The sequence below is a fragment of the Pan troglodytes genome, chromosome 4 (genome assembly GCF_028858775.2).
Source record: "Pan troglodytes isolate AG18354 chromosome 4, NHGRI_mPanTro3-v2.0_pri, whole genome shotgun sequence".
NCBI classification, from domain to species: Eukaryota; Metazoa; Chordata; class Mammalia; order Primates; family Hominidae; genus Pan; species Pan troglodytes.
In genome coordinates this window covers 132096945-132120446 of record NC_072402.2, presented here as the reverse complement: position 1 = coordinate 132120446, position 23502 = coordinate 132096945, and the positions used below count along the sequence as shown (strand labels likewise).

Genomic DNA, 23502 nt, shown 5'->3' with positions numbered 1-23502 from the left:
AACAATCCACCCCTGAGTGGGAGGGGGAGAAGTATCTAGAACCACGTGTCCCTATGACGCGTTTAGAGCGGGTCACGTGAGCGCCTCGCCTGGATGTGAGTTTCAGCCAGGTCTGTGCAGCGGGTTTAAGAGGGTGAGGGCGGGATAAACTTTTATTATTAGTTTTCTGTTTATCACAGGTATAGAGACAACATTACCCAAGAGGTCATGGCAGAATCAACAGCTTGTTTTGTTTTCTTTAAACCGGGACCAAAAATAATTCCCCTCTGGTTGGTTCAGTGGCTTATCAACTCTGGTACTTGGGGCAAGAAGAGTGAGAGGATCGCACGATCTTATAAGGCAGCCTTGAATACTGAGGCCCACACAACAATCTCCTGAAATGGTTCCTTGAAGCTACCAGATAGTCTTTCTGCTTTGCAGTGGGGTTTCTAGTATTGGAAATTCTGGGCAAATATTAAAGGATGGTGTATTATGCAGTTTTTCCTTTCTGGGTCTGCTTTCAATTGAAGATATGTGTCAGAGTCCGGGGACTTGCCTATGGTGGGGGAGTACCATTGTATTTTTAAGGAATGTGGGGGTGCAGTCTTCCAAGCATATCAATGAGTGGTTGGTTGTCAAAGAAACCTACAAATATGATTCATATTCTGGGGGAGAGCTCCGGCAGACATGAGTGAGGGTTATCTATCTAGCCTGAGATAACTTCAGGTTTTCTACACTAGCAAGAAAGGTGCAAATGGGCCAGAAGGGTCCCCCACCACCAGGGGGTTCAGAGGTGTCGACCTCCCACAGACCTTGAATATTTTCTGTGGTCACTGTCCTTCCCTCTATTGCTTCCAATTCCTACCTTCAGGACTTTGTTATACTAAGGACTCTGAGTACTTTTGTATCCATTTGGGGAACTGTTCAGTTCAACAGGTAAAGGGAGGGTGGAATGAGGACCTTAGCATTGCCTCAGCCTTGCCCCTGGTTCCATGGAAGCAGAGTTAACTTTTCCGACTTTCCTTGTACCTCTTTCTTCAAACCCTGAATTCCCTCTCTGCTTCCAGTGACTGCCTTGGTGATCAGGTTAGCCAGGCCTAACTCTTGGTAGGTCCTGTTAGACATTCGCAATGTGTTTTTTAAATTAAAAGCTGAATATTCTTAATTTTTTTGCCTTTCTGCCATTGCAGTCCTAACCCTTCCAATAGCAAAGGAGGAAGACACACAGGTAGGGTTACATGGAGAAAAATGGTAAAGAGAAACTGTATCTTAAAAATATCCCTCATGAGCTGGGGCATTAGCTCATGCCTGTAATCCTAATACTTTGGGAGGCCAGGAGTTGAAGACCAGCCTGGGCAACATAGGAGATCCTGTCTCTACAAAAAGTAAAATTAGCCAGGCATGGTGGCGCACACCAATAGTCCCAGCAACTCAGGAGGCTGAGGCAGAAGAATCGCTTGAGACGAGGAAGTTGAAGCTGCAGTGAGCCATCATCATGCCACTGAGACCCTGCCTCAAAAAAATCCCGCAACAACCAAAAAAACCCTTGTAATTTATCAGTCAAGGCAGTCACTGAAAGCAGAGACAGAATTCAGGGTTTGAAGAAAGGGAGGTACAAGGAAAGTGGGAAAAGTTAACCCTTTCTGGTTCCATGGAACTATGGGCAAGATTAGGGCAATGCTGAGGTCCTCCTCCTACCCCCTCTTTCCCTGTTGAGCTGAAGAATGGATACAAAAGTGCTCAGAGTCCTCCTGACCCACCAACGAAGTCCTGAAGATGGGAACTGGAGGCAATAGAGGTAAGGAATTCAGTGACTACAGGGATTTATAATTGTTTTGGAAACAGTTTGTTATTTTCCAAAATGATATAACACTTTTAACTGATTCAGTGAATGTGCATCATAAAGTCTTACAGCTGTGTATTAGCAAGAATCACTGGCTGTCCTTGTTAACCAGGCCTGCCATAACCTACTTGTAGAAGGAATAATTTTAAAGCTATTAACTGTATGCTGTTATCAGTTCTGTAGCTCTGGATTATGAGTTCATTGAGGGCAGGGACTCAGTTTGGTTCATCTTTGTCCTGGGCAAATTTTTTTATTTTTTGAGACAGAGTCTTGCTCTGTCACCCAGGTTGGAGTGCAGTGGTGTGAACAGGGCTCACTGCAGCCTTGACCTTCTGGGCTCCAGTAATTCTCCTTCAGACGCCCAAGTAGCTGGGACCACAGGTGTGCACCACCATGCCCGGCTAATTTTTTGTAGAGATGGAGTTTTGCCCTCTTGCCCAGGCTGGTCTGGAACTCCTGGGCTCAAGTGATCTGCCCACCTTGGCCTCCCTGGGATTACAGGTGTGAGCCACTGTGCGCAGCCTCCTTGCAAATATTTAGCCCACAACAAATAATATGCTTACACCAAGTTTGAGCCCACTATAAGATTTACTATGACATTCTTATTTATAGAAGGTATTTTATATTGTGGTTGAATAACTTTTTTTTTTTTTTTTTGAGATGAAGTCTCGCTCTGCCACCCAGGCTGGAGTGTAGTGGTGCGATCTCTGCTCACTGCAAGCTCTGCCTCCCGGATTCACGCCATTCTCCTGCCTCAGCCTCCCGAGTAGCTGGGACTACAGGCGCCCGCCACCACGCCCAGCTAATTTTTTCTATTTTTTAGTAGAAATGGGGTTTCACCGTGTTAGCCAGGATGGTCTCGATCTCCTGACCTCTTGATCCGCCCGCCTGGGCGTCCCAAAGTGCTGGGATTACAGGCGTTAGCCACTGCGCCCGTCCGAATAACCTTCAAAGAAAAGACAATTCTGAATATTTTAGGTGATCAATGAAAACGATGACCACTTCTCCTTTCTCTCAATATAAACCCTAGCAGCATAGAAAAAACTTGAGAAGCTTCAAAAATACTAATTTATTTACGCTATCCCAATTAAATCAGGTGCTCTGGCATTGGGGCAGGGGTGTGGAGGTGGGGGTTGGGATGCTTTCTAAAAGCTCTCCAGGTGTGATTTAAATATGCATGCTGGGTGGGACCCACCAGACTAGATTTATTAAATAATGCCTTTCCTCTTATTTAGCGGAAGCATAGCGAGATTTCGCTTTTTTACATTTAACTCATTTTATAGAAGAAAGCAAAGAAAGCCCTATTCAATAAAGAAAGCACTCCCTTGGCACTTGGTCTAGTGATATGGTGGTTATTCATTAGGGACTGTCATTCCAGTTGAACTCTATGTCTACTTAAGCAGTTAGACACTGGCCTCTTTATTTCCGTGCTCTTGTACATCATTTCGTATATGGTGGAACTCTTCGAATTACTTGCTTTCCTAGAGTTTGACACGTGGTGAGGGAGGTTTTTTTTCTTTAAAAAACATTACTAGCAGTTGGAAAAAATTAAAAGGCATATGGCAAGTGTTCAAGAAAAGTTTTTGATTTAAGAACCATCTTGACCGGGGGCGGTGGCTTACGCCTGTAATCCCAGCACTTTGGAAGCCTGAGGCGGGCGGATCACCTGAGGTCAGGAGTTCGAGACCAGCCTGGCCAACATGGTAGAAACCCCGTCTCTACTAAAAATACAAAATTATCCGGGCGTGGTGGCACACGCCTGTAATCCCAGCTACTCGGGAGGCTGAGGCAGGAAAATCACTTAAACCTGGAAGGAGGAGATTGCAGTGAGCCGAGATCGGCGACACTGCAGTCCAGCCTGGGCGACAGAGCTAGACTATCTCAAAAAAAAAAAAAAAAAAGATGCGGATCCTCCCTATCCACATTCAAAAGCAACCTTGTGAGGAGGCTCAGCTGCGACAGCAATCTGTACTCCCCTCCCCCATTCCCAAGCACAGCAGTCTTCCACCTTGCGCCTACCCAGAGTAGGTTTCCGTTTCTTCCCACTTCCCCTTCCGGGTCGGGACCCTGCCCATGTTCCGGTCTTGCGCACGAGGGCTAGAACGCAGCAACTCCGCCGGCGTTTCCATGGTAGCAAGTGGCCGGTTCCTTGCGGGGCTGAGCAACAAAGTAGTATCAGTGTTCGGTGGCTCCACTGGAACTACGCAGAGCCAGACCAGCGGGACCACAGAATGGGCTGAGGCGGCGGCGGCTGTTTGGATAAAGTCAACAGCGGGACGTGGGGCGTGACGCCGGTCCGGCATCCTAAGACGTCTGGTTTGAGTTGCGGGCGAGACCAGGCTTTTTTTAGGACCTTGGGCCTGATAAGTGGGCGACTGCAGTAGTGCGGGAACCTATTATTGACAGGAACATGACAGGAAGTGTAGGGACCCCATGCTTGATGGATGGTGACTTATAGTGTGGTAGTCTCAGTGTTGATGGGCATGACCGAGACAGCAGGAGTACCCCTGAGTTCTGGTGAGAGGTGGAGCCTCAGAAGGACACCTTACTCAAGCTGTCTTTAGTTCCCAAAGACAAAAAGGCTCAGTGGAAAAGATTCCTTTTTTTTTTTAATGTCTCTGTATTTGAGACTGTGGGTTTATTGTGGATATGCATTATTTAGTTTTAATAAATAAAAGTATAAACGTTTAACATTTTCCATTTTCTTTCTTTATTTCTATAAAGTAGTAAAAGCCCAGCTTGAAAATGGAGATGTATGAAACCCTTGGAAAAGTGGGAGAGGGAAGTTACGGAACAGTCATGAAATGTAAACATAAGAATACTGGGCAGATAGTGGCCATTAAGATATTTTATGAGAAACCAGAACAATCTGTCAACAAAATTGCGATGAGAGAAATAAAGTTTCTAAAGGTTTGCTTCTTTTGCCTTAATCATCTAAGTCAAAAGAAAAATTGTTATGGAATAAAAAATTGCATAAAATATTTTAGTTCACACATGTACTGATTCATATTATGTAGAAACAAGTGTAATACTCTATCTTATCTACATTTTGTAATTTTATAGTGATACAAGATATATGTGTTTTGGGGTATGTAACAAAAGCTACACCAATATTGTTTAATAATTATTCAGAAATATTCAAGTATAATACTTAATAAAAATTTCTGCTATGTGCAAGGCATGGTGCTAGGTACTGAGACTATAAGGAGGTAAAAGATAGTTCCTGCCCTTAAAGACTTCTATAATTTAATCAGAAAGGAGAGTATATGAAAATCATACTGAATAAAAAGTGGCTCATAATAAATGCCAAGGAATCAACACAAAGTCCTTTCCCTGGTAGGGAAAGTTTTTTTGAGGAAATGGGACATGAATTTGGCTTTGAAGGATGTGGAGGGTTTAGATAAGAGGGAGAAACTGTTGTGCTCTAGGTTAGAGGAACAACATAAACTCAAAAGAGACTAAAGAAGGACAAAGGATAAAGGGCAAAGTGGAAAGGACAAAGAGCAAAGACATGTGCCTGTAGAGTTTTCTGAGCAGAATTGGAAAGAGGTATATTAGAACAGTAAATTGGAGGTAGATTTTAAAGTCTTTTAGGCTAAGGAGTCAAAACTTGATTTTGTAAGAGGTGGAAAGTCGTGAAGGTTTTGAATTGAGTGTAAAGAAATGTAAATTTTAATCTACCACTATTGTGCAGAATAGATTGGAGGACTAAGAGTAAAAATAGGTCTGTTAGGAGTTCAATTAAGGAATTTTGGAAAATGTCTGAGGACCCTTGCTAAAAGGCAGCAATGTGAATGAAAAGTAAAGTTAGAACATGCTGTATTGTAAAAAACAAACAAAAAAAGACATGAGGCCGGGTGCGGTGGCTCACGCTTGTAATCCCAGCACTTTGAGAGGCCGAGGCGGGTGGATCACCTGAGGTCAGGGGTTCAAGACCGTCCTGGACAACATAGTGAAACCCCGTCTCTACTAAAAATTAAACAAAAAAAATTAAGGCCGGGTGCGGTGGCTCACGCTCCCAGCGCTTTGGGAGGCCGAGGCGGGTGGATCACGAGGTCAGGAGATCGAGACCATCCTGGCTAACGCGGTGAAACCCCGTCTTTACTAAAAAATACAAAAAATTAGCCGGGCGAGGTGGCGGGCGCTTGTGGTCCCAGCTACTGCGGAGGCTGAGGCAGGAGAATGGCGTGAACCCGGGAGGCGGAGCTTGCAGTGAGCCGAGATAGCGCCACTGCACTCCAGCCTGGGCGACAGCGCAAGACTCCGTCTCAAAAGAAAAGGAAAAAAAAAAAAAAAATTAGCCAGGCATAGTGTCGCGCCCCTGTAATCCCAGCTACTTAGGAGGCTGAGGCACGACAATCGCTCAAACCCAGAAGGTGGAGGTTGCAGTGAGCCGAGATCACGCCACTGCACTCTAGCCTGGGCGTCAGAGTGAGACTCCATCTCAAAAAAAGAAAAAAAAAAAAGGGCGCTGTGGCTCACGCCTGTAATCTCAGCACTTTGGGAGGCTGAGGCAGGCAGATCACCTGAGGTCAGGAGTTCGAGACCAGCCTGGCCAATATAGTGAAACCCCCATCTCTACTAAAAATACAAAAATTAGCCGGGGATGGTAGTGCATGCCTGTAATCCCAGCTACTCGGGAGGCTGAGGCAGAAGAATTGCTTGAACCCAAGAGGAGGAGGTTGCAGTGAGCCGAGATCACACTATTGCACTCCAGCCTGGGCAACAGAGCAACACCTTGTCTAAAAAAAAAAAAAGACATGAAAGAGTGTAGAAGACTATAGAAGGAGTCAAAGGTCTCTGAGGTTCAGTGATTGATACAATTGATAGAAATACGAAAGACTTGAAAGAGACATGGTTTGGGAACTACTTCAATTTTGGAAATGTTGAATTTGAGGTGACAGGAGTACATTTAAGTAAAGATGACCAGTAGGCTTTTAGAAATGAGGAACAATATCAGGAGAGATCAGGGAAGAAGATAGAATCCTATGTAGGTGTGACAGTTCACCCCAGGAGAAACAACTGAGGAGTGTGGAGAAAGGAGCATTAACATTCCTTAGGGTTGGGGTAGAAAATTAATGATTTTAAAAATATTTAAATATGTATGTATTCTATTTATTGGAATCTATTTACATCCTTTAAGGTTTATTATCTTGACGATATAGTATAGCTGTTTCATATGCAGCAGATGTTCTTGTTTGCTTTATCTGATACAAAAATATTTTCTTCTTTCTTTGTAAGTCTATATGAGATATGATGGATCAATTTGCCTTCTTTCTCTTTCTCTTTTTTTTTTTTTTTTTTAAAGAAATGGAGTCTCCCTGTTGCCCAGGCTGCAGCGCGGTGGCATGATCATAGCTCACTGCAGCCTCCGTCATCTGGGCTTAAGCGATCTTCCTGTCTTGGACCTGTGAAAGAGCTAGGATTACAGGCATGAGCCACTGTGCCTGGCCTAATTTGAGGAAATATATTAGGCATCTGTGGATTATTAGAATGGCTCTACGCTGGGCGCGGTGGTTCACGCCAGTAATCCTAGCACTTTGGGAGGCCGAGGCGGGCGGATTGCCTGAGCTCAGGAGTTCGAGACCAGCCTGGGCAACATGGTGAAACCCTGTCTCTACTAAAATACAAAAAATTAGCCAGGCATGGCAGTGTGTGCCTGTAGTCCCAGCTACTTGGGAGGCTGAGGTAGGAGAATTGCTTGAACCCAGGAGGAGGAGGTTGCAGTGAGCTGAGATTGCGCCACTGCACTCCAGTCTGGGCGACAGAGTGAGACTCTGTCTCAAAAAAAAAAAAAAATAGCCGGCCATGGTGGCAGGGGCCTGTAATCCCAGCTACACAAGAGGCTGAGGCAGGAGAATCACTTGAACCCGGGAGGCGGAGGTTTCAGTGAGCCGAGACCACGCCACTGCACTCCAGCCTGGGCAGCAGAGCGAGACTCCATCTCAAATAAATAAATAAATAAATAGAACAGCTCTATTTCTAGACAATGAAAAGTGAGTCAGTAAAGATGTTATGATTTTGTGAAAGATATCAGTTCCTGTCCTCATGACCTAAAACATAATACTATAAATAAGGCAATTGTGTACTGTGAATGAAAATCTGATTAGGAGATTTTTTTCCCCCAAGGCAGTATCTCTTGCTCTTTCTTCAACTGTTGCACTTAAACTGATTATTTTTTTTCTATTTAATCATTTTGGAAAATAACCAGTATGTGACAATACAGAGATGAACTTGAATATGTGTTTTACTGTAACAACTGTTATGCAGATAATTTTGAGATACCCTAACTATTCTCATTGGCTTTTTGTTATTGTTGTTGTTATTGTTCTGAGACAGTCTTACTCTGTCTGTCGCCCAGGCTGGAGTGCAGTGGCACGATCCTGGCTCACTGCAACCTCTGCCTCCCAGGTTCAAGCAATTCTCATGCCTCAGCCTCCAAGTAGCTGGGATTACAGGCACGTACGACCACGCCCAGCTAATTTTTGTATTTTTAGTAGAGACGGGGTTTCACCATGTTGCCCAGGCTGATTTAGAACTCCTGGCTTCATGTGATCTGCCCACCTCAGCCTCCCAAAGTACTGAGATTACAGGTGTGAGCCACTGCACCTGGCACTCACTGGCTTTTTATAGGATTTTAAATTTGATGTAATCTAATTCCACTAGAGAGATTTCTTGGACTAGTTAATATTCTTAGTCTAAAAAACTTGTCATAATTACTTAATTCAAATTACTTTTTTTTTTTTTTTTTAGACAGAGTTTCACTCTTGTTGCCCAGGCTGCAGTGTAATGGCACAATCTCAGCTCACCACAACCTCGGCCTCCCGGGTTCAAGTGATTCTCCTGCCTCAGCCTCCTGAGTAGCTAGGATTACAGGCATGGACTATCATGCCAGGCTAATTTTGTATTTTTAGTAGAGACAGGGTTTCTCCATGTTGGTCAGGCTGATCTTGAACTCCCGACCTCAGGTGATCTGCCTGCCTTGGCCTCCCAAAGTGCTGGGATTATAGAAGTGAGCCACCGGCCCGACCCAAACTAAATTTTTAAGCTAGAATTTCATTAAATAAATTACAGTTAGAGTAATTAGTGAGAATATCTGTAGAAAAGTTGTCTAGTAATGGAGAAAAAATTAAACAACTTGAAGAGGGGTACTAGAGCATTTCTAGGGATTTCATTTCATGGTTTATCTGAGTAAATACTGTACCTAATTCCTCATCCCTGAATGGATCTTCTACAATGCTTATTCATATTACCCCTTCCCTACTTTCACTGCTTTTGCCTTTAAAATAAAGACTGGACAGGAAACCAGTAATTTTCCTTAAGTAGAGGATTAATATGGTAGTGTCCAAAAGCAGTCAATTCCTTGAGACGGAGTTTCACTCTTGTCACCCCGGCTGGAGTGCGATGGCACAATCTCGGCTCACTGCAACCTCTACCTCCTGGGTTTAAGCGATTCTCCTCTCTTAATCTCTCTAGTAGCTGGGATTACAGGTGCCCACCACCACGCTGGGCTAATTTTTGTGTTTTTAGTAGAGATGGTGTTTCACCATGTTGACCAGGCTGGTCTCGAACTCCTGACCTCATGTGATTTGCCCGCCTCAGCCTCCCAAAATGCTGGGATTATAGGCGTGCACCACCATGCCCAGCCAACAGTCAATTCTTTTCACTGCTGTCAGTATGCTATTGCTGCAGCACTGTGGCATCTTGCCAACCAGGGAAATTTGGAGCAAAAGGGAAAGGAATCTGGTGTTATATTTTGGATGTTTTTCTCTAGTCATGTTTTAAGGACTTTAGTCTCTTCGTTAGTTACAGAGAAGTAGAAAAATTGACACTGTGTTATTGGAATGAAGGCAAATATATTTTCATAAAGGTATAGTTTTCTAGAGCTAGGAACAGTGGCTCATGCCTGTAGTCCTAGCAACTTGGGAGGCCAAGGCAGGAAGATCACTTGAGGCCAGGAGTTTGAGACCAGCCTGGCAATATAGCAAGATTCGTTCTCTTAAAAAAAAAACACAAAAAAAACCCTTCATTTTTAGCTAATTGAACACATATTCTTGATAGTTTGAACAAAATGGTTAAATATTTCAGAATTGATTATAATTAAGTCAGTGTGATGAAAAATAGAATAAGTAGCATACAATATTAAATCTCATTTGTTTCCTAAGCTGATACATGGGCATCATTTACATTTTAAAATTATTTTAGCAATAATTGTTGCCAGTCTAAAAAGGTGGTTAATTGTTTAATAGAAGAGTACAGACAACGAGCAAACGTTCACCCACAAATAATTACATATTTATGTAAAGTTTCTGTGGTTATAAATTGGTAGTTCACATATCTGAAGATTTTGCATATATTTTGGTGTTCTTTTGTTATAGTCTAATGAATTTATGATGCTCCCTAGAACTTATGGTTTACTTTCTAGAGTTTAGGATTAAAATTAGAGAATAATTAATTTATATAAATTCAGATCACATACTTAATCGTGTTGAAATCCATGCTCATTTGAAAACATAAGGGCCTTTTAAATTTTGGGTGTTAAATTTAACCACAAACCAAGTTTAAAAATAGCAGGATATCTTTCAACAGAATACTAAGTTATAGTACATTAAATTATTTTAATAAGCAACCAAATGCCAACTTGAGATAAAGTAATATATCTCACTTTGTCCTATAAATATTGATTATAAAATGGATTACATTTTCTTAAAATAGGAATGGAAGCACATTGGTTGAGAAATTTCAGTTGAAATGCATGGAACATAGGCTGGGCATGATGGTGCACACCTACAATTCCAGGAGTTGGGGAGGCTGAGGCAGGAGGATCACCTGAGGTCAGGAGTTCAAGACCAGCCTGGCCAACATGGTGAAACCCTGTTTCTACTAAAAGTACAAAAATGAGCTGGGCATGGTGGTGCACGCTTGTAATCCCAGCTGTTCAGGAGGCTGAGGCAGGAGGATTGATTGAAATAGGGTGGTGGAGGTTGCACTGAGCCAAGATTGTGCCACTGCACTCCAGCCTGGCAACAGAGCAAGACTCCATCTCAAAAAAAAGAAAAAAGAAATGCATGGAACAAAGCTAAGAATATGACTGTTTCTTTACAAAATTTACACGTTATATGTACAAATTGTTAGGCTTGAAATAATTAAAAATTTGTGTTGTTTCTTTTGTCAATAGCAATTTCATCACGAAAACCTGGTCAATCTGATTGAAGTTTTTAGACAGAAAAAGAAAATTCATTTGGTATTTGAATTTATTGACCACACAGTATTAGATGAGTTACAACATTATTGTCATGGACTAGAGAGTAAGCGACTTAGAAAATACCTCTTCCAGATCCTTCGAGCAATTGACTATCTTCACAGTAATAATGTAAGTGCTTCAGAATAAGCCAATTTGTAGGATGAATATGAATCATAAGTGCTCCTTATACATTGTTTTATTTTTATGAAGGTGGCTAACATTCTTTTTCTATACAATAATAATAGACATCCTGAAAATGGGGATAGGGAATAGGGGGCACTATCTTTTAGTTGCAGAACCAAAAAATATTGAGCACTCAGTAATTCCAACTATAAGGCAGACCAAGTATGGGATGGTAAAGGCAGTATCAGTAATTTTGTTTAGTAGAATCAATAGTCAGCTGGAGCACTATTATTAGAGAAAGTATATTAAAACATTGAAAGTCAGGTCTGTGGCTTAATGGAGAGTTGCTCATATAAAGGGAGGTTTAGCAAGACTCCGCCTCACAAAAAAAAAAGGCGGGGGGAATAGTAAGTAAATTGTGGATGCCTTTAGGGGAAGAAAGGAGATATAAAGTGGCGGAGCGGTTTGAGGCCTTGTCATTTAACCTATGAAAAATCAAGGAAGAGGAAAGATCACAGCTATTCTGATGTTTAGTGTTGACTTTAGCATTGGCTTGTAAGTGTTTAGCTCAGCAGGTTTTTTGTTTGTTTGGTTGGTTGGTTTTTGAGATGGAGTTTTGCTCTCGTTGCCCAGGCTGGAGTACAATGGCATGATCTTGGCTCACTGCAACCTCTGCCTCCTGGGTTCAAGCAATTCTCCTGCCTTTCCTTGAAACATCTCGGTGTTTGTCCGAGATGACGGTGCTCCTCCTCAATCAACCACCACACCTGGCCAATATTTTGTAGAGATGGGGTTTTCCCATGTTACCCAGGCTGGTCTCAAACTCCTGGGCTCAAGTGATTTGCCCGCCTCAGCCTCCCAAAATGCTGGATTACAGGTGTGAGCTACTGCACCTGGCACAGATTTTTTAAAAGATCAAATTAGGTACTAGGTATAAAGCATTTAAACTGTGTCAGGCACATTTTAAGTGCTCAGTAGATAGTGCTGGTAGGCTGGCTATAGTAGCTCACACCTCTAATCTCAGCATTTTGAGAGGCTGAGGCAGGAGGATCACTTGAGCTCAAAAGTTCAAGCCCAGCCTGGGCAACATAGCAAGACCTTGTCTCTACTAAAAATAAAAAATAAATTAGCTGGGCATCAGACATCGTGCACAATCCTGTACTCCCGGCTACTTGTGAGGCCGAGGTGGGAGGATTGTTTGAGCCTGGGAGGTCAAGGCTGCAGTAAGCTATGATTGCACCACTGCATCCTGGTTGACAGAGCAAGATTCTGTAAGTAAGTAAATAAAATAAATAAATAAATAAATATAGCAAGCTGGTTTGGAGTGAGGAATATTAATAGTTGTGTTAAGGAAAGAAAAGAAAAAAAGGAAAAGAAAAGAAAGCTGGTAGGGAGTCAAGAATAGTGGTGTTATCTTTGTATCTGTTTAGAGCCTTGTCTATATTAGACTCTAAAAATGTTTCTTGGATAAAAGGAGATCTCAGTCTGGGCTAAACTGACAGTAGAAGACTTCCAAGATGAGGTAAAACTAAAGAAAGTAGAATTTTGAACTGTAGCTAGGATTTTGTTGGAGTAGAGGAGAAAATGCATTCAGGTGGGGTACCATTGTGAAAATAGAAGTAGACCAGAGCAGGGGACTTCAGAGAGTGCTGTTAAGTCAGGTTACAGGGAACAACAGATAGAGGAAGATAAGATTACACAGGTTCACAGGGGAGAGATTTTCCAGAACCTTGAAATTTACCCACAGGAGGGTGGACTCTTTCCTGAGGATCCTGGGAAACTACTGAAGATTTTGTTGTTTTTTTATTTTTGTTTTTCTTGAGACAGGATCTTGCTTTGTTGCCCAGATGGGAGTGCAGTAGCATGATCATAGCTCACTGCAGCCTCCAACTTCTGGGCTCAAGTGATCCTCCTGCCTCAGCCTCCCAAGTTGCTAGGACTACAGGCACATGCCACCACACCCAGCCCATTGAAGGTTCTTGAGCATTGCTGTGACTGGATGAAAACAAAATCTAATTTTATTTTAACATGAGTAGAAGATATGAGTAGATAGAGACCCAGAGAGATCAGACAGGTAGCTGTTGTGACAATCTAGATGTGTGGGTGGTAACAGTTTGGACTAAGTAGCAATGGGAAGAAGAGGAAGGATGGCCGAGGGATAGGATGGAAATATTTCAAAAGGAAAATCACAGGACTTGGAAAGTAATTAGATATGAGAGGGATAAAAACAAAGGGTGAAGTCAGAGGTTATTACAGTATTTTTTTTTGAGACAGAGTCTCTCTCTGTCACCCAGGCTGGAGTACAATGGCAGGATCTCGGCTCACTGCAACTTCCGCCTTCTGGGTTCAAGCGATTCTTCCTGCTTCACCCTTCTGAGTAGCTGGGATTACAGGCTCCTGCCACCAGGCCCGGCTAATTTTTGTATTTTTATTTTATTTTATTTTGAGACAGAGTCTTGCTCTGTAGCCCAGGCTGGAGTGCAATGGCGTGATCTCACTGCAGCCTCCTCCTCCTGGGTTCAAGCGATTCTCCTGCCTCAGCCTCCCAAGTAACTGGGTTTACAGGTGCGTGCCATCATGCCCGGCTAATTTTTGTATTTTTAGTAGAGACGGGGTTTCACCATGTTGGTCAGGCTGATATCAAACTCCTGACCTCGTGATCCGCCCACCTTAGCCTCCCAAAGTGCTGGGATTACAGGCGTGAGCCACCGCGCCCGGCCTACATTTTCTTAAAACAATAATCAGTGTGTTTGGATAGACCCATACTAAATAATATTGGGGATACAAAATAAGTAGATATTTTGCCTTCAAAGACTATAGTTGAGAAAATAGGCTTAGACAGGTGGTACAATAAGTATAAAAGTGTAGATGATGAAGTGCTAAGTTTCGTGGCACAAACGATATAGTAGTACAGCATAGGATGGGCAAGAAAGTCAATAGGATAATTTCTGACTAAATACCAGTAATACGATATTCCCAAGGATGGCCCGCTGTTGCCCTCATCCACGTGGAGCTAAATGCTTTTGATGTAAAAACAAAACTAACCATTTGATTGTGAGATAAGAGTTTTTATTTTATTTTTATTTTATTTATTTATTTTTGAGATGGAGTTTCACTCTGTCACTCAGGCTGGAGTGCAGTGGCATGATCTTGGTTCACTGCAACCTCCACCTCCCAGGTTCAAGCAATTTTCCTGCCTCAGCCTCCTGAGTAGCTGGGATTATAGGTGCCCACGACCACACCCACCTAATTTTTGTATTTTTAGTAGAGTCGGGGTTTCACCACGTTAGCCAGGCTGACTAAGTTTGGTCTTGAAATGCTGACCTCAACTGATCTACCTGCCTTGGGCTCCAAAGTGCTGGGATTACAGGCATGAGCCACCAATGAGAGTTTTTAAATAGTAACCAAATAAACAAATTCACAGGTTAATAAGTGAATTTCCCAATGCCATACAGGAGGGGTCCCCAACCCCTGGGCCACAACCAATACCATTCTGTGGCCCGTTAGGAATCAGGCCACACAGTAGATGAGTGGTGGGCGAGCAGGCAAAGCTTCATCTGTATTTACAGCCACTTTGCATTGCTCGCATTACCACCTGAGCTCTGCCTCCTGTCAGATCAGTGGAGGCATTAAATTCTTATAGGAGTGCGAACCCTACTCTGAACTGTGCATGCAAGGGATCTAGGTTGTGCATTCCTTGTGAGAATCTAATGCCTGATAATCTGTCACTGTCTCTCATAACCCCCAGTTAGGACCATCTGGTTGCAGGAAAACAAGCTCAGGGCTCCCACTGATTCTACATTATGGTAAGTTGTATAATGATTTCATTGTATAGTATAATGTAACAATAATAGAAGTAAAGTGCACTATAAATGTAATGCACTTGAAGCATCCTGAAACCATCCCCCAGCCTGGTCCGTAGAAAAACTGTCTTCCATAAAACCAGTTCCTGGTGCCAAAAAGGTTGGAGACTGCTGTAATACAGTTAATGAGTGATGGAAGAGGGGACTAGATTCCTTCCACAGTCCATACTCTTTCCTTTCTACCATGCCATGTCTCCACAGCAGCTTAGTATGGAGCGGCTTAGCTTTAATTCTTAAGGCCTGTGCTTAGGAAATACCGCAGAATGAGAAAAGTGTTATTGTGTTTGGGAAGCAGTCAGATAACATATATTTATGGATATGTATACACGTGTGTATATGCATGCATAATACATTTGTTAAATGGAATTAGGGGATTAGAAGAGGAAAATGACAGAGAAAGATTATCAAAACTTTAATTGCTGTTTATAAAAGAAATTTATAATCAAAGTTCATCTTAAATCATCTCAGAATTGCGATATAACTTTTCAATAAATACCTTTCTTACCATACTTCCTCTTAACACAATACCTTTGCACATACTAGTCTATCTTCCTGGATTTATCTTTCTTCCACTCTTTCCTAGTTTACTTCTGCTCATCCCTCAGATCTTAGTAAAAGTGGAATTTTCCCCAGGGATGTCTCCATTCAAGTTATAATGCTATGTTCCTTTCCTTTGTAGCACTTGTGTTATTTTATATTTGTGTGATTATATGAAGTAAGGTGTTTCTCTTACAACTGACTGTGAGTTCTGTGATGGTAAAGAACTGTATCTGTTTTTTTTTTGTTTTTTTGTTTTTTTTTTCCGAGACAGAGTCTTGCTCCGTCGCTCAGGCTGGAGTGTATTGGCGTGATCTTAGCTCACTGCAACCTCCGCCTCCCAGGTTCAAGCAATTTTCCTGCCTCAGCCTCCTGAGTAGCTGGGCTAACTTTTTTTTTTTTTAATTTTTAGTAGTGCCAAGGTCTCACCATGTTGCCCAGGCTTGTCTCAAACTCCTGAGTTCAAGTGATCTTCCTGCCTCCGTTTTCCAAAGTGCTGGGATTATAGGCATGAGCTATCATGCCCAGCCTGAAGTGGTATCTATTTTTTTTTTTTGAGACGGAGTCTCACTCTGTCACCAGGCTGGAGTGCAGTGGCACGATCTCAGCTCACTGCAACCTCCGCCTCCTGGGTTCAAGCGATTCTCCTGCCTCAGCCTCGTGAGTAGCTGGGACTATAGGCACATGCCACCATGTCCGGCTAATTTTTGTATTTTTAGCAGAGACGGGGTTTCACCATGTTGGCCAGGATGGTCTCGATCTCCTGACCTCATGATCCACCTGCCTCGGCCTTCCCAAGTGCTGGGATTACAGGCGTGAGCCACCGCGCCCGGCTCCTGAAGCGGTATCTTAATGTGCTTTTTAATGTCTGTTTTTGTTCACATTATATCCTTAGGTCTTGGAATAGTGCCTGGCATATAGTAGGCCCTCAATTAAAATTGTGGTAGTTAAAAAGGATTTATATATTTTGACAGATGGCAACTTTAAAGTGGCTCAATTAGAAAGGCTTACCCTAAATTAATTTTTTGGCTATTTATGGAGGGAGACTGAGTCAAAACAAGAGCCAGTCTCAAAGATTTATGGTAGTAAGTTGTATAAACAAGGAAAGATCCCAGATTTCTGTCACTGAGACATTTCTACTTGTGCTGTGATACTTTACAGGTGATGAGTATGTGCTTCTGTAATTCATTTGATAAAATTTTTAAATGCCTTCTCTTTGTTCTAGGCACTATACTGAGCACGAGATATTAATTGAACAAGACAGTTGTGTATATTGCCCTCACGGAGCTTATGGTTTAGTGGGGGTTTCAGACAAGTAAACAGACAACAGTACTGCATGACAGATGCTATGAAGGGGGAAGTGCAGATTGATGTGAACATATAGAAGGAGCATCTAATACTAACATATAAGCTGAGTCCTGAGGAAATAGCTGGCTTGGCCAGGCAGTTGGAGCAGCATCAACAAATGCATAGAGATTAGACAAACCCTGGCAAATCGGGAAACTAATATTCTATAGGCTAGGGAAAGGAGGTTAATAGGGTAAGTAGGGGCCGAATCTCACAAGGCCTTATAAGCCATTTTAGGGAGTTTAAAATTTATCCTGCAGGATGAGGAATCCTTGAAGCAAAGAAGTGACATGATCAGGCTAGGCACGGTGGCTCACGCCTGTAATCCCAGCACTTTGGGAGGCCGAGGCGGGCGGATCACAAGGTCAAGAGATCGAGACCATCCTGGCCAACATGGTGAAACCCCATCTCTACTAAAAATACAAAAATTAGCTGGGCATGGTGGCGCATGCCTGTAGTCCTGTAGTCCTAGCTACTCAGGAGACTGAGGCAGGAGAATAGCTTGAACCCGGGAGCCAGAGGTTGCAGTGAGCCGAGATTGCGCCACTGCACTCCAGCCTGGTGACAAAGCAAGACTCTGTCTCAAAAAAAAAAAAAAAAAAAAAAAAAAAGTGACATGATCACACATCTGATTTTAAAATAGTACTGTGACTTCATTGTGGAGACTGAATTGGAGAGCACGAATGTGAATTCAGGGAGACCAGTTGATAGATTTGTGTATTAATTTTGTGAGACAGCTGGGGAGACCTGAACTAGGAAGAGCAGTAGTTAGGTTAAGGGAGTGTGGGGAGGGAGAAAAATGCCCTTGGTTTCTGGCTTGCGTTATGGAGTAAGTGGTGGTTCCATTCACTGGAATAGGAGATTGTTGAGAACCAGTAGGTTTGGGGGAGAAGAAGACGCTTTTAGTTTTAGATTTGCTGAATTTAAAGGGCCTGTACTTAGTTTTGTGGGATTTATTGTGGACTTTCACTTCTTGTGGAAACCAGGAGAAATATCTGTTAGACGTAGAAATGTTGAAATTATCAGTAGTATATGGACAGTTACTAAAGCTATAAGAATAGATGAATCATATACAAAAATCAACTAAAAATAAAGATTTGATTGTAAGATCTGAAACTGTTAAACTACTAGAAGAAAACGTGGGGAAAGTTCTATGACATTGGATCTGGGCAATTATTTTTTAGATATGAACCCAAAAGCACAGGCAACAGAAGCAAACATAGATAAATGGGATTACATTAAACAAAAAAACTTCTGCATATCCAAGGAAACAATAGAGAGAAGAGAGAACCCACAGAATTAGAGAAAATGCTTGCAAACCATACGTCTAATAAGAGGTTAATATCTAGAATATATAAGGAACTCAAATAAATCAATAGTAAGAAAACAAATAACCTGATTAAAAATTGGGCAAAGGACCAGGTACAGTGGCTGATGCCTGTAATCCCAGCACTTTGGGAGGCCAAGGTGGGAGGATAGCTTGAGTCCAGGAGTTCAAGACCAGACCAGGCAACGTGGCAAAACCATGTGCCTTTAAAAAAATAAATAAAAAATGGGCAAAGGTTGCTGGGTGCAGTGGCTCACACATGTAATCCCAGCATTTTGGGAGGCTGAGGCAGGTGAATCACTTGAGGTCAGGAGTTTGAGACCAGCCTGGACAACCTGGTGAAATCCCATCTCCACTAAAAATACAAAAATTAGCTGGGCGTGGTGGCATGTCCCTGTAATCCCAGCTACTCAGGAGGCTAAAGCAGGAGAATTTCTTGAACCCAGGAGTCAGAGGTTGCAGTGAGCTGAGATCGTGCCACTGCACTCTAGCCTGGGCGACAGAGCAAAACTCTGTCTCAAAAACAGAAAAAAATCAACCTAAGTGTCCATTAAGGATGAATGCATAAAGGAAATGTAGTATGTATACACAATGGAGCACTATTCAGCCATAAAAATAGAAGGAAATCCTGTCATTTGTGATGATGTGGATAAACCTGGAGGACGTTATGGTAAGTGAAATAAGTCATACAGAGGACAAATACCGCATGATCTTACTTACATACAGAATCTATAAAAGTGCAACTCATAGAAGTAGAGAGTAGAATGGTAGTTACCAGGGGCTAGAGTGGGGGTGGTTGGGGAGATGTTGGTCAAGGGATACAAAAATTCAGTTAGAAAGAAGGAATAAGTTCAAGAGATCTATTATACAAAATGGTAACTAGTTAATAACAATGATTGTATTCTTGAAAATTGCTGAGATTAGAATTTAAGTGTTCTCACCACAAAATAAGTATGTGAGGTAATGTTAATTAGCTTGATTTAACTAATTTTACAATGTATACATATTTTAAGACAACATGTACATGATATATACAATTTTAATTTATCAATTAAAATTAACAATGTTAAAAAAATAATTCAGGCCGGGTGTGGTGGCTCACACCTATAATCCTAGCACTTTGGAAGGCTGAGGTGGGAAGATCACTTGAGCCCAGCACTCATGATCAGCCTGAGCAACATAACCAGACCCTGTCTCTACAAAAAAAATTTTTTAATTAGCCAGTAGTCCTAATACTGTAGGCTGTAGGACTACAGACATGCGCTTATAGTCCTAGCTACTTAGGAGGTTGAGGTGGTAGGATTGTCTCAGGTGGTAGGCTCCTTGCTTGAGCCCAGGAGTTTGAGGCTGCAGTGAGCTTTGATTGTGCCTTTGCACTCTGGTCTGGGCAATGGAGCAAGACCCTATCTCTTTAAAAAATAATTTCTTAAAAAGAGTTGATCAGATTGAGATGGAGCAGCCAGTAAGTGGGGAGAAGCCCAAGAGTGTTGTCCCTATAACCAAGTGACAAAAGTGGCTCCCCCACCCCACAAAAAAGAGAGTACGTGAGATTGACCAGGAAACTTGATACATTTGAAGAGAAGAAGGCCTAAGACAAGGACCCTATGTTTTAGGAACAGACAGAGAAAGAGGAGCTGCCAGGTAGGTAGGAGGAGATTGGGAACATTTTAGGTCTCAGAAACCAGGAATGTAGGAATAGTTGGCATTTTTTTATGCTATGAAATCAAGTACGATATGGGTGGAGAGGTGGCTACTGGATGTAGGAAAAATGTAGATAGCTTTGGCTAGAGAAGTTTAATGCAATGTCGGAACAAAAGAGAAGGTTACATTATCTTGAGTGACTGGGTCAGAAAGTGAAGACTATGAGTACAGATAATGTCTCAAGAGGTTTAGCTGTGAAGGACATGAAAGGGCAGGAACTGGAGTGAGACATAGGGTTAAAGGAAAGTAAAATTTCAATAAGTTATTTTTCTTTCTTTCGTTTTTCTTTCTTTTTTTCTTTTTTTTCTTTTTTTAGAGACAGGGTCTCACTCTGTTACCCAGGCTGGTCTCAAACTCCTGGCCTCAAGTGATCCTCCTGCCTTGGCCTCCCAAAGTACTAGGTTTACATGCATGAACCACCACTCCCAGCCTCATTAAGTTCTTTTGGTTTTTCTTACAGGAATGTTATTTGCCTTTTTAGTATTATGTCTGTTTTCTTAGCTTCATTTTATTTTGAGGTGATGGATGGGGCAAGAATTGAAAACATATAACTATATTTGCATTGTGTAATTAATCCTTTGCATGTGGTAAGGAAATAACTTTACTATCTTAATTAGCTAGATTTTCTCAGTATAATTTTTGAGAGATTCTGGATAATGAAATCTCATTTTAATGTATTTTGTATTCTGTTTGTTTTTTAGATCATTCATCGAGATATAAAACCTGAGAATATTTTAGTATCCCAGTCAGGAATTACTAAGCTCTGTGATTTTGGTTTTGCACGAACACTAGCAGCTCCTGGGGACATTTATACGGACTATGTGGCCACACGCTGGTATAGAGCTCCCGAATTAGTATTAAAAGATACTTCTTATGGAAAGTATGTGTATTTTGGGATCCTGTCAGCCTTTCCTAGGTATCTCTTTTTTTGTTTGTTTTTTGAGATGGCGTGTTGCTCTGTCACCCAGGCTGGAATGCAGTGGTGCAATCTCGGCTCACTGCAACCTCCACCTCCCAGGTTCAAGCAATTCTCCTGTTTCAGCCTCCCAAGTAGTTGGGACTACAGGTGCACACCACCACTCCTGGCTAATTTTTGTGTTTTTAGTAGAGACGGGGTTTCACAATATTGGTCAGGCTGGTTTCGAACTCCTGACCTCAGGTGATCTACCTGCCTCGGCCTCCCAAAGTGCTAGGATTACAGGCGTGAGTCACTGCGCCTAGCCTCCTAGGTATCTCTTTTATCCCTTGGTATGTGCTTGTATACCTGTCACCCCTAGTACTGATACATTCTGCCCTCTGCATCTAGGTTGGGGCTAAGAAGAGGGACACCTTTAAAGGTAACATAACAGATCCTTTAGGTACCTGCATTGCTGGCTACTGCTACTGCTACGCTCACTCAGCTCTCACAGGCTGAATGGACACAGCTCCAGAAGACCTATGCAGACATCCCTCAGTGTGTATCTATATTTGCTTTAAGCTGTGCCATGCCCTCGGCAGAGTTCCCTCTTCTGTTTATCTTTAGCCTCTACATTCTGCAAAGATTTGAAATCATTTACCTTACTCTGCTAGTGTTGCAGTAGGAACTGCCGAGTTTCCCATTTCCTGGAAAAATGGTACCCTTTTTGTGAAGACTGGCAAATAATTTTAAATTGTACTGTTTTAGGTGCAAAATTTAGCCAGGCGTGGTGGCATGCACCTGTAGTCCCAGCTACTCGGGAGGCTGAAACAGGAGAATTACTTCAAAAGTAGCATGATCTCGGTCTAACATAAAACAGCAGCCTAAAATATAAATAATCAATCTTGAGCATAAAGAGATAAAAGTATGTAATTTAATACCTGATTTAATAGAATACATGGAGGAGGATAATTCTTATGCTTTTCCTAGAAATTATTATTGTGTTATTATAATAATATGTAATATTAATGAGTACTTACTTTCTGCCAGAAACTGTTCTAAATGCTTTAGATACATCAAATAATTTAATCCTTACAACAACCCTATGATGAAGTTGCTACTATTAGCATTCTCATTTTAAACAGTAGAACACTAAGACACAGAGGTCAAGTAATTTGCCTGAAGTCACATAGCTGCTTAATAGCAGAACTGAACCAGGATTCTAACCCAGGTGGTCTGGATTCACAATCCATTCCCCTGGGTACCTTTTCAACTGTACCTACCGTTGATACCCTGTACAGACTGTCTCTGTACCTTCATCTATAAAATGGAAATAATAATAGGACTCACTTCATAGGTTTGTGATGAGGATTAAATGATTTGATATATGCTCAATAAATATCTACTCTTACTCAAAGTCCTCAAAATTTTTTTCTTTATTTCTTTTTTGCCTCTGGACATAATGTAGCCTGCATAAGATCTCTCTGTCTCAGTTTTACCCTCTTTTGATGATGTAGCTTAAATTCCTTTTCTGATATACTCCCTAGCCCCCCAATCCTAGTTGACATCTTTTAGTACATTATCTGTAAATTTTGTGTCAGTTAATATTTAACATGGGCTAGTTCTTTCTCTAGCTCTTTTTTTTTAACCTCCCACTAAAAGTTAAGTTCCTCAAGGATAGGCATAATCTCTTGTATTCTGCATAACCAAACTTGGTGCCTGGCCCACAGTAAGGTTGGATTCTAGGAGACTTCACATTGTGTTTGAAACAAATTTGCTAGTGAGTCCATTTTGAAAACTTTTATTGTAAAAGAAAACACAGACACAGAATATCTCACATAACAAATGGATAGCTCCACCACCGGATCAAAAAATAGGATTTTGCCCACCACCCCAGAAAACCCTTTGTGTGCCCTACTGCAGTTGTAACATGCTCCCTTCCCTACAAAGCAACCACGATACTGATTTTTATTGTAATCATTTCCTTGCATTTTTTAAAATAATAGAGACAGGTCTCACTATGTTGCCCAGGCTGTCTCGAACTCCTGCCCTCAAGCAGTCCTTTTGCCTCAGCCTCCCAAAGTGCTGGGATTCCAGGTGTGAGCCACCAGGCCTGGCCATTTCCTTGCATTTTAAAGAAGTTTTGTCACCCAAATGTGCATCCATTTAGTTTAATCTAGCCTTTTTTGAGATATGATTCATATATCTTACAAGTCACCTATTTAAAATGTACAAGTAAGTGGTTTACAGTGTATTCACAGAGTTGTACAACCATAACCATAGTCAATTTTAGAACATATTTATCACCCCAAAACGAAACCCTGTACCCACTGTAACTCTCCATTTCCTCCCAACCCTTCCAGGCCTAGATAAACTCCTATCTGCTTTCATTCCCTATGGATTTGCCTATTCTGGACATTTCATATAAGTAGAATTATATAATATATGGTCCTTTGGGACTAGCTTTTTTCACTTAACATAGCATGTATTAGTACTTCATTTCTTTTTTTTTTTTTTTTTTTTTTTTTGGCAGAGATGGGGTTTTGCCATTTGGTCTTGAACTCCCTACCTCAAGTGATCTGCTCGCCTCGGCCTCTCAAAATGCTGGGATTATAGGCATGAGCCACCATGCCCAGCCAGCAC

At 41.9% G+C, this 23502-nt stretch overlaps 1 protein-coding gene across 40 annotated transcripts in view; it reads left to right on the top strand.

Annotated features, from left to right (window-relative positions):
- Positions 1 to 3: 3 nt before the first annotated feature.
- Positions 4 to 23502, top strand: part of CDKL3 (cyclin dependent kinase like 3) — a 137812-nt gene continuing 114313 nt past the window's right edge. For 14 of the 40 annotated variants that reach the window (XR_010157004.1, XR_010157007.1, XM_016953838.4 and 11 more), the window contains exons 1-4: positions 3932 to 4116; positions 4547 to 4732; positions 11001 to 11195; positions 20666 to 20880. Coding sequence is in view for 29 of the 40 variants with exons in the window: in XM_016953838.4 (XP_016809327.1) it covers positions 4568 to 4732; positions 11001 to 11195; positions 20666 to 20880 (575 nt within the window). In the remaining 11 variants the exon portion in view is untranslated. Of the gene's footprint in view, positions 111 to 3921; positions 4117 to 4546; positions 4733 to 11000; positions 11196 to 20665; positions 20881 to 23502 lie in introns of those variants that run through there. The other 26 variants (XR_010157005.1, XR_008548081.2, XM_054684601.2 and 23 more) reach the window with 7 other exon arrangements.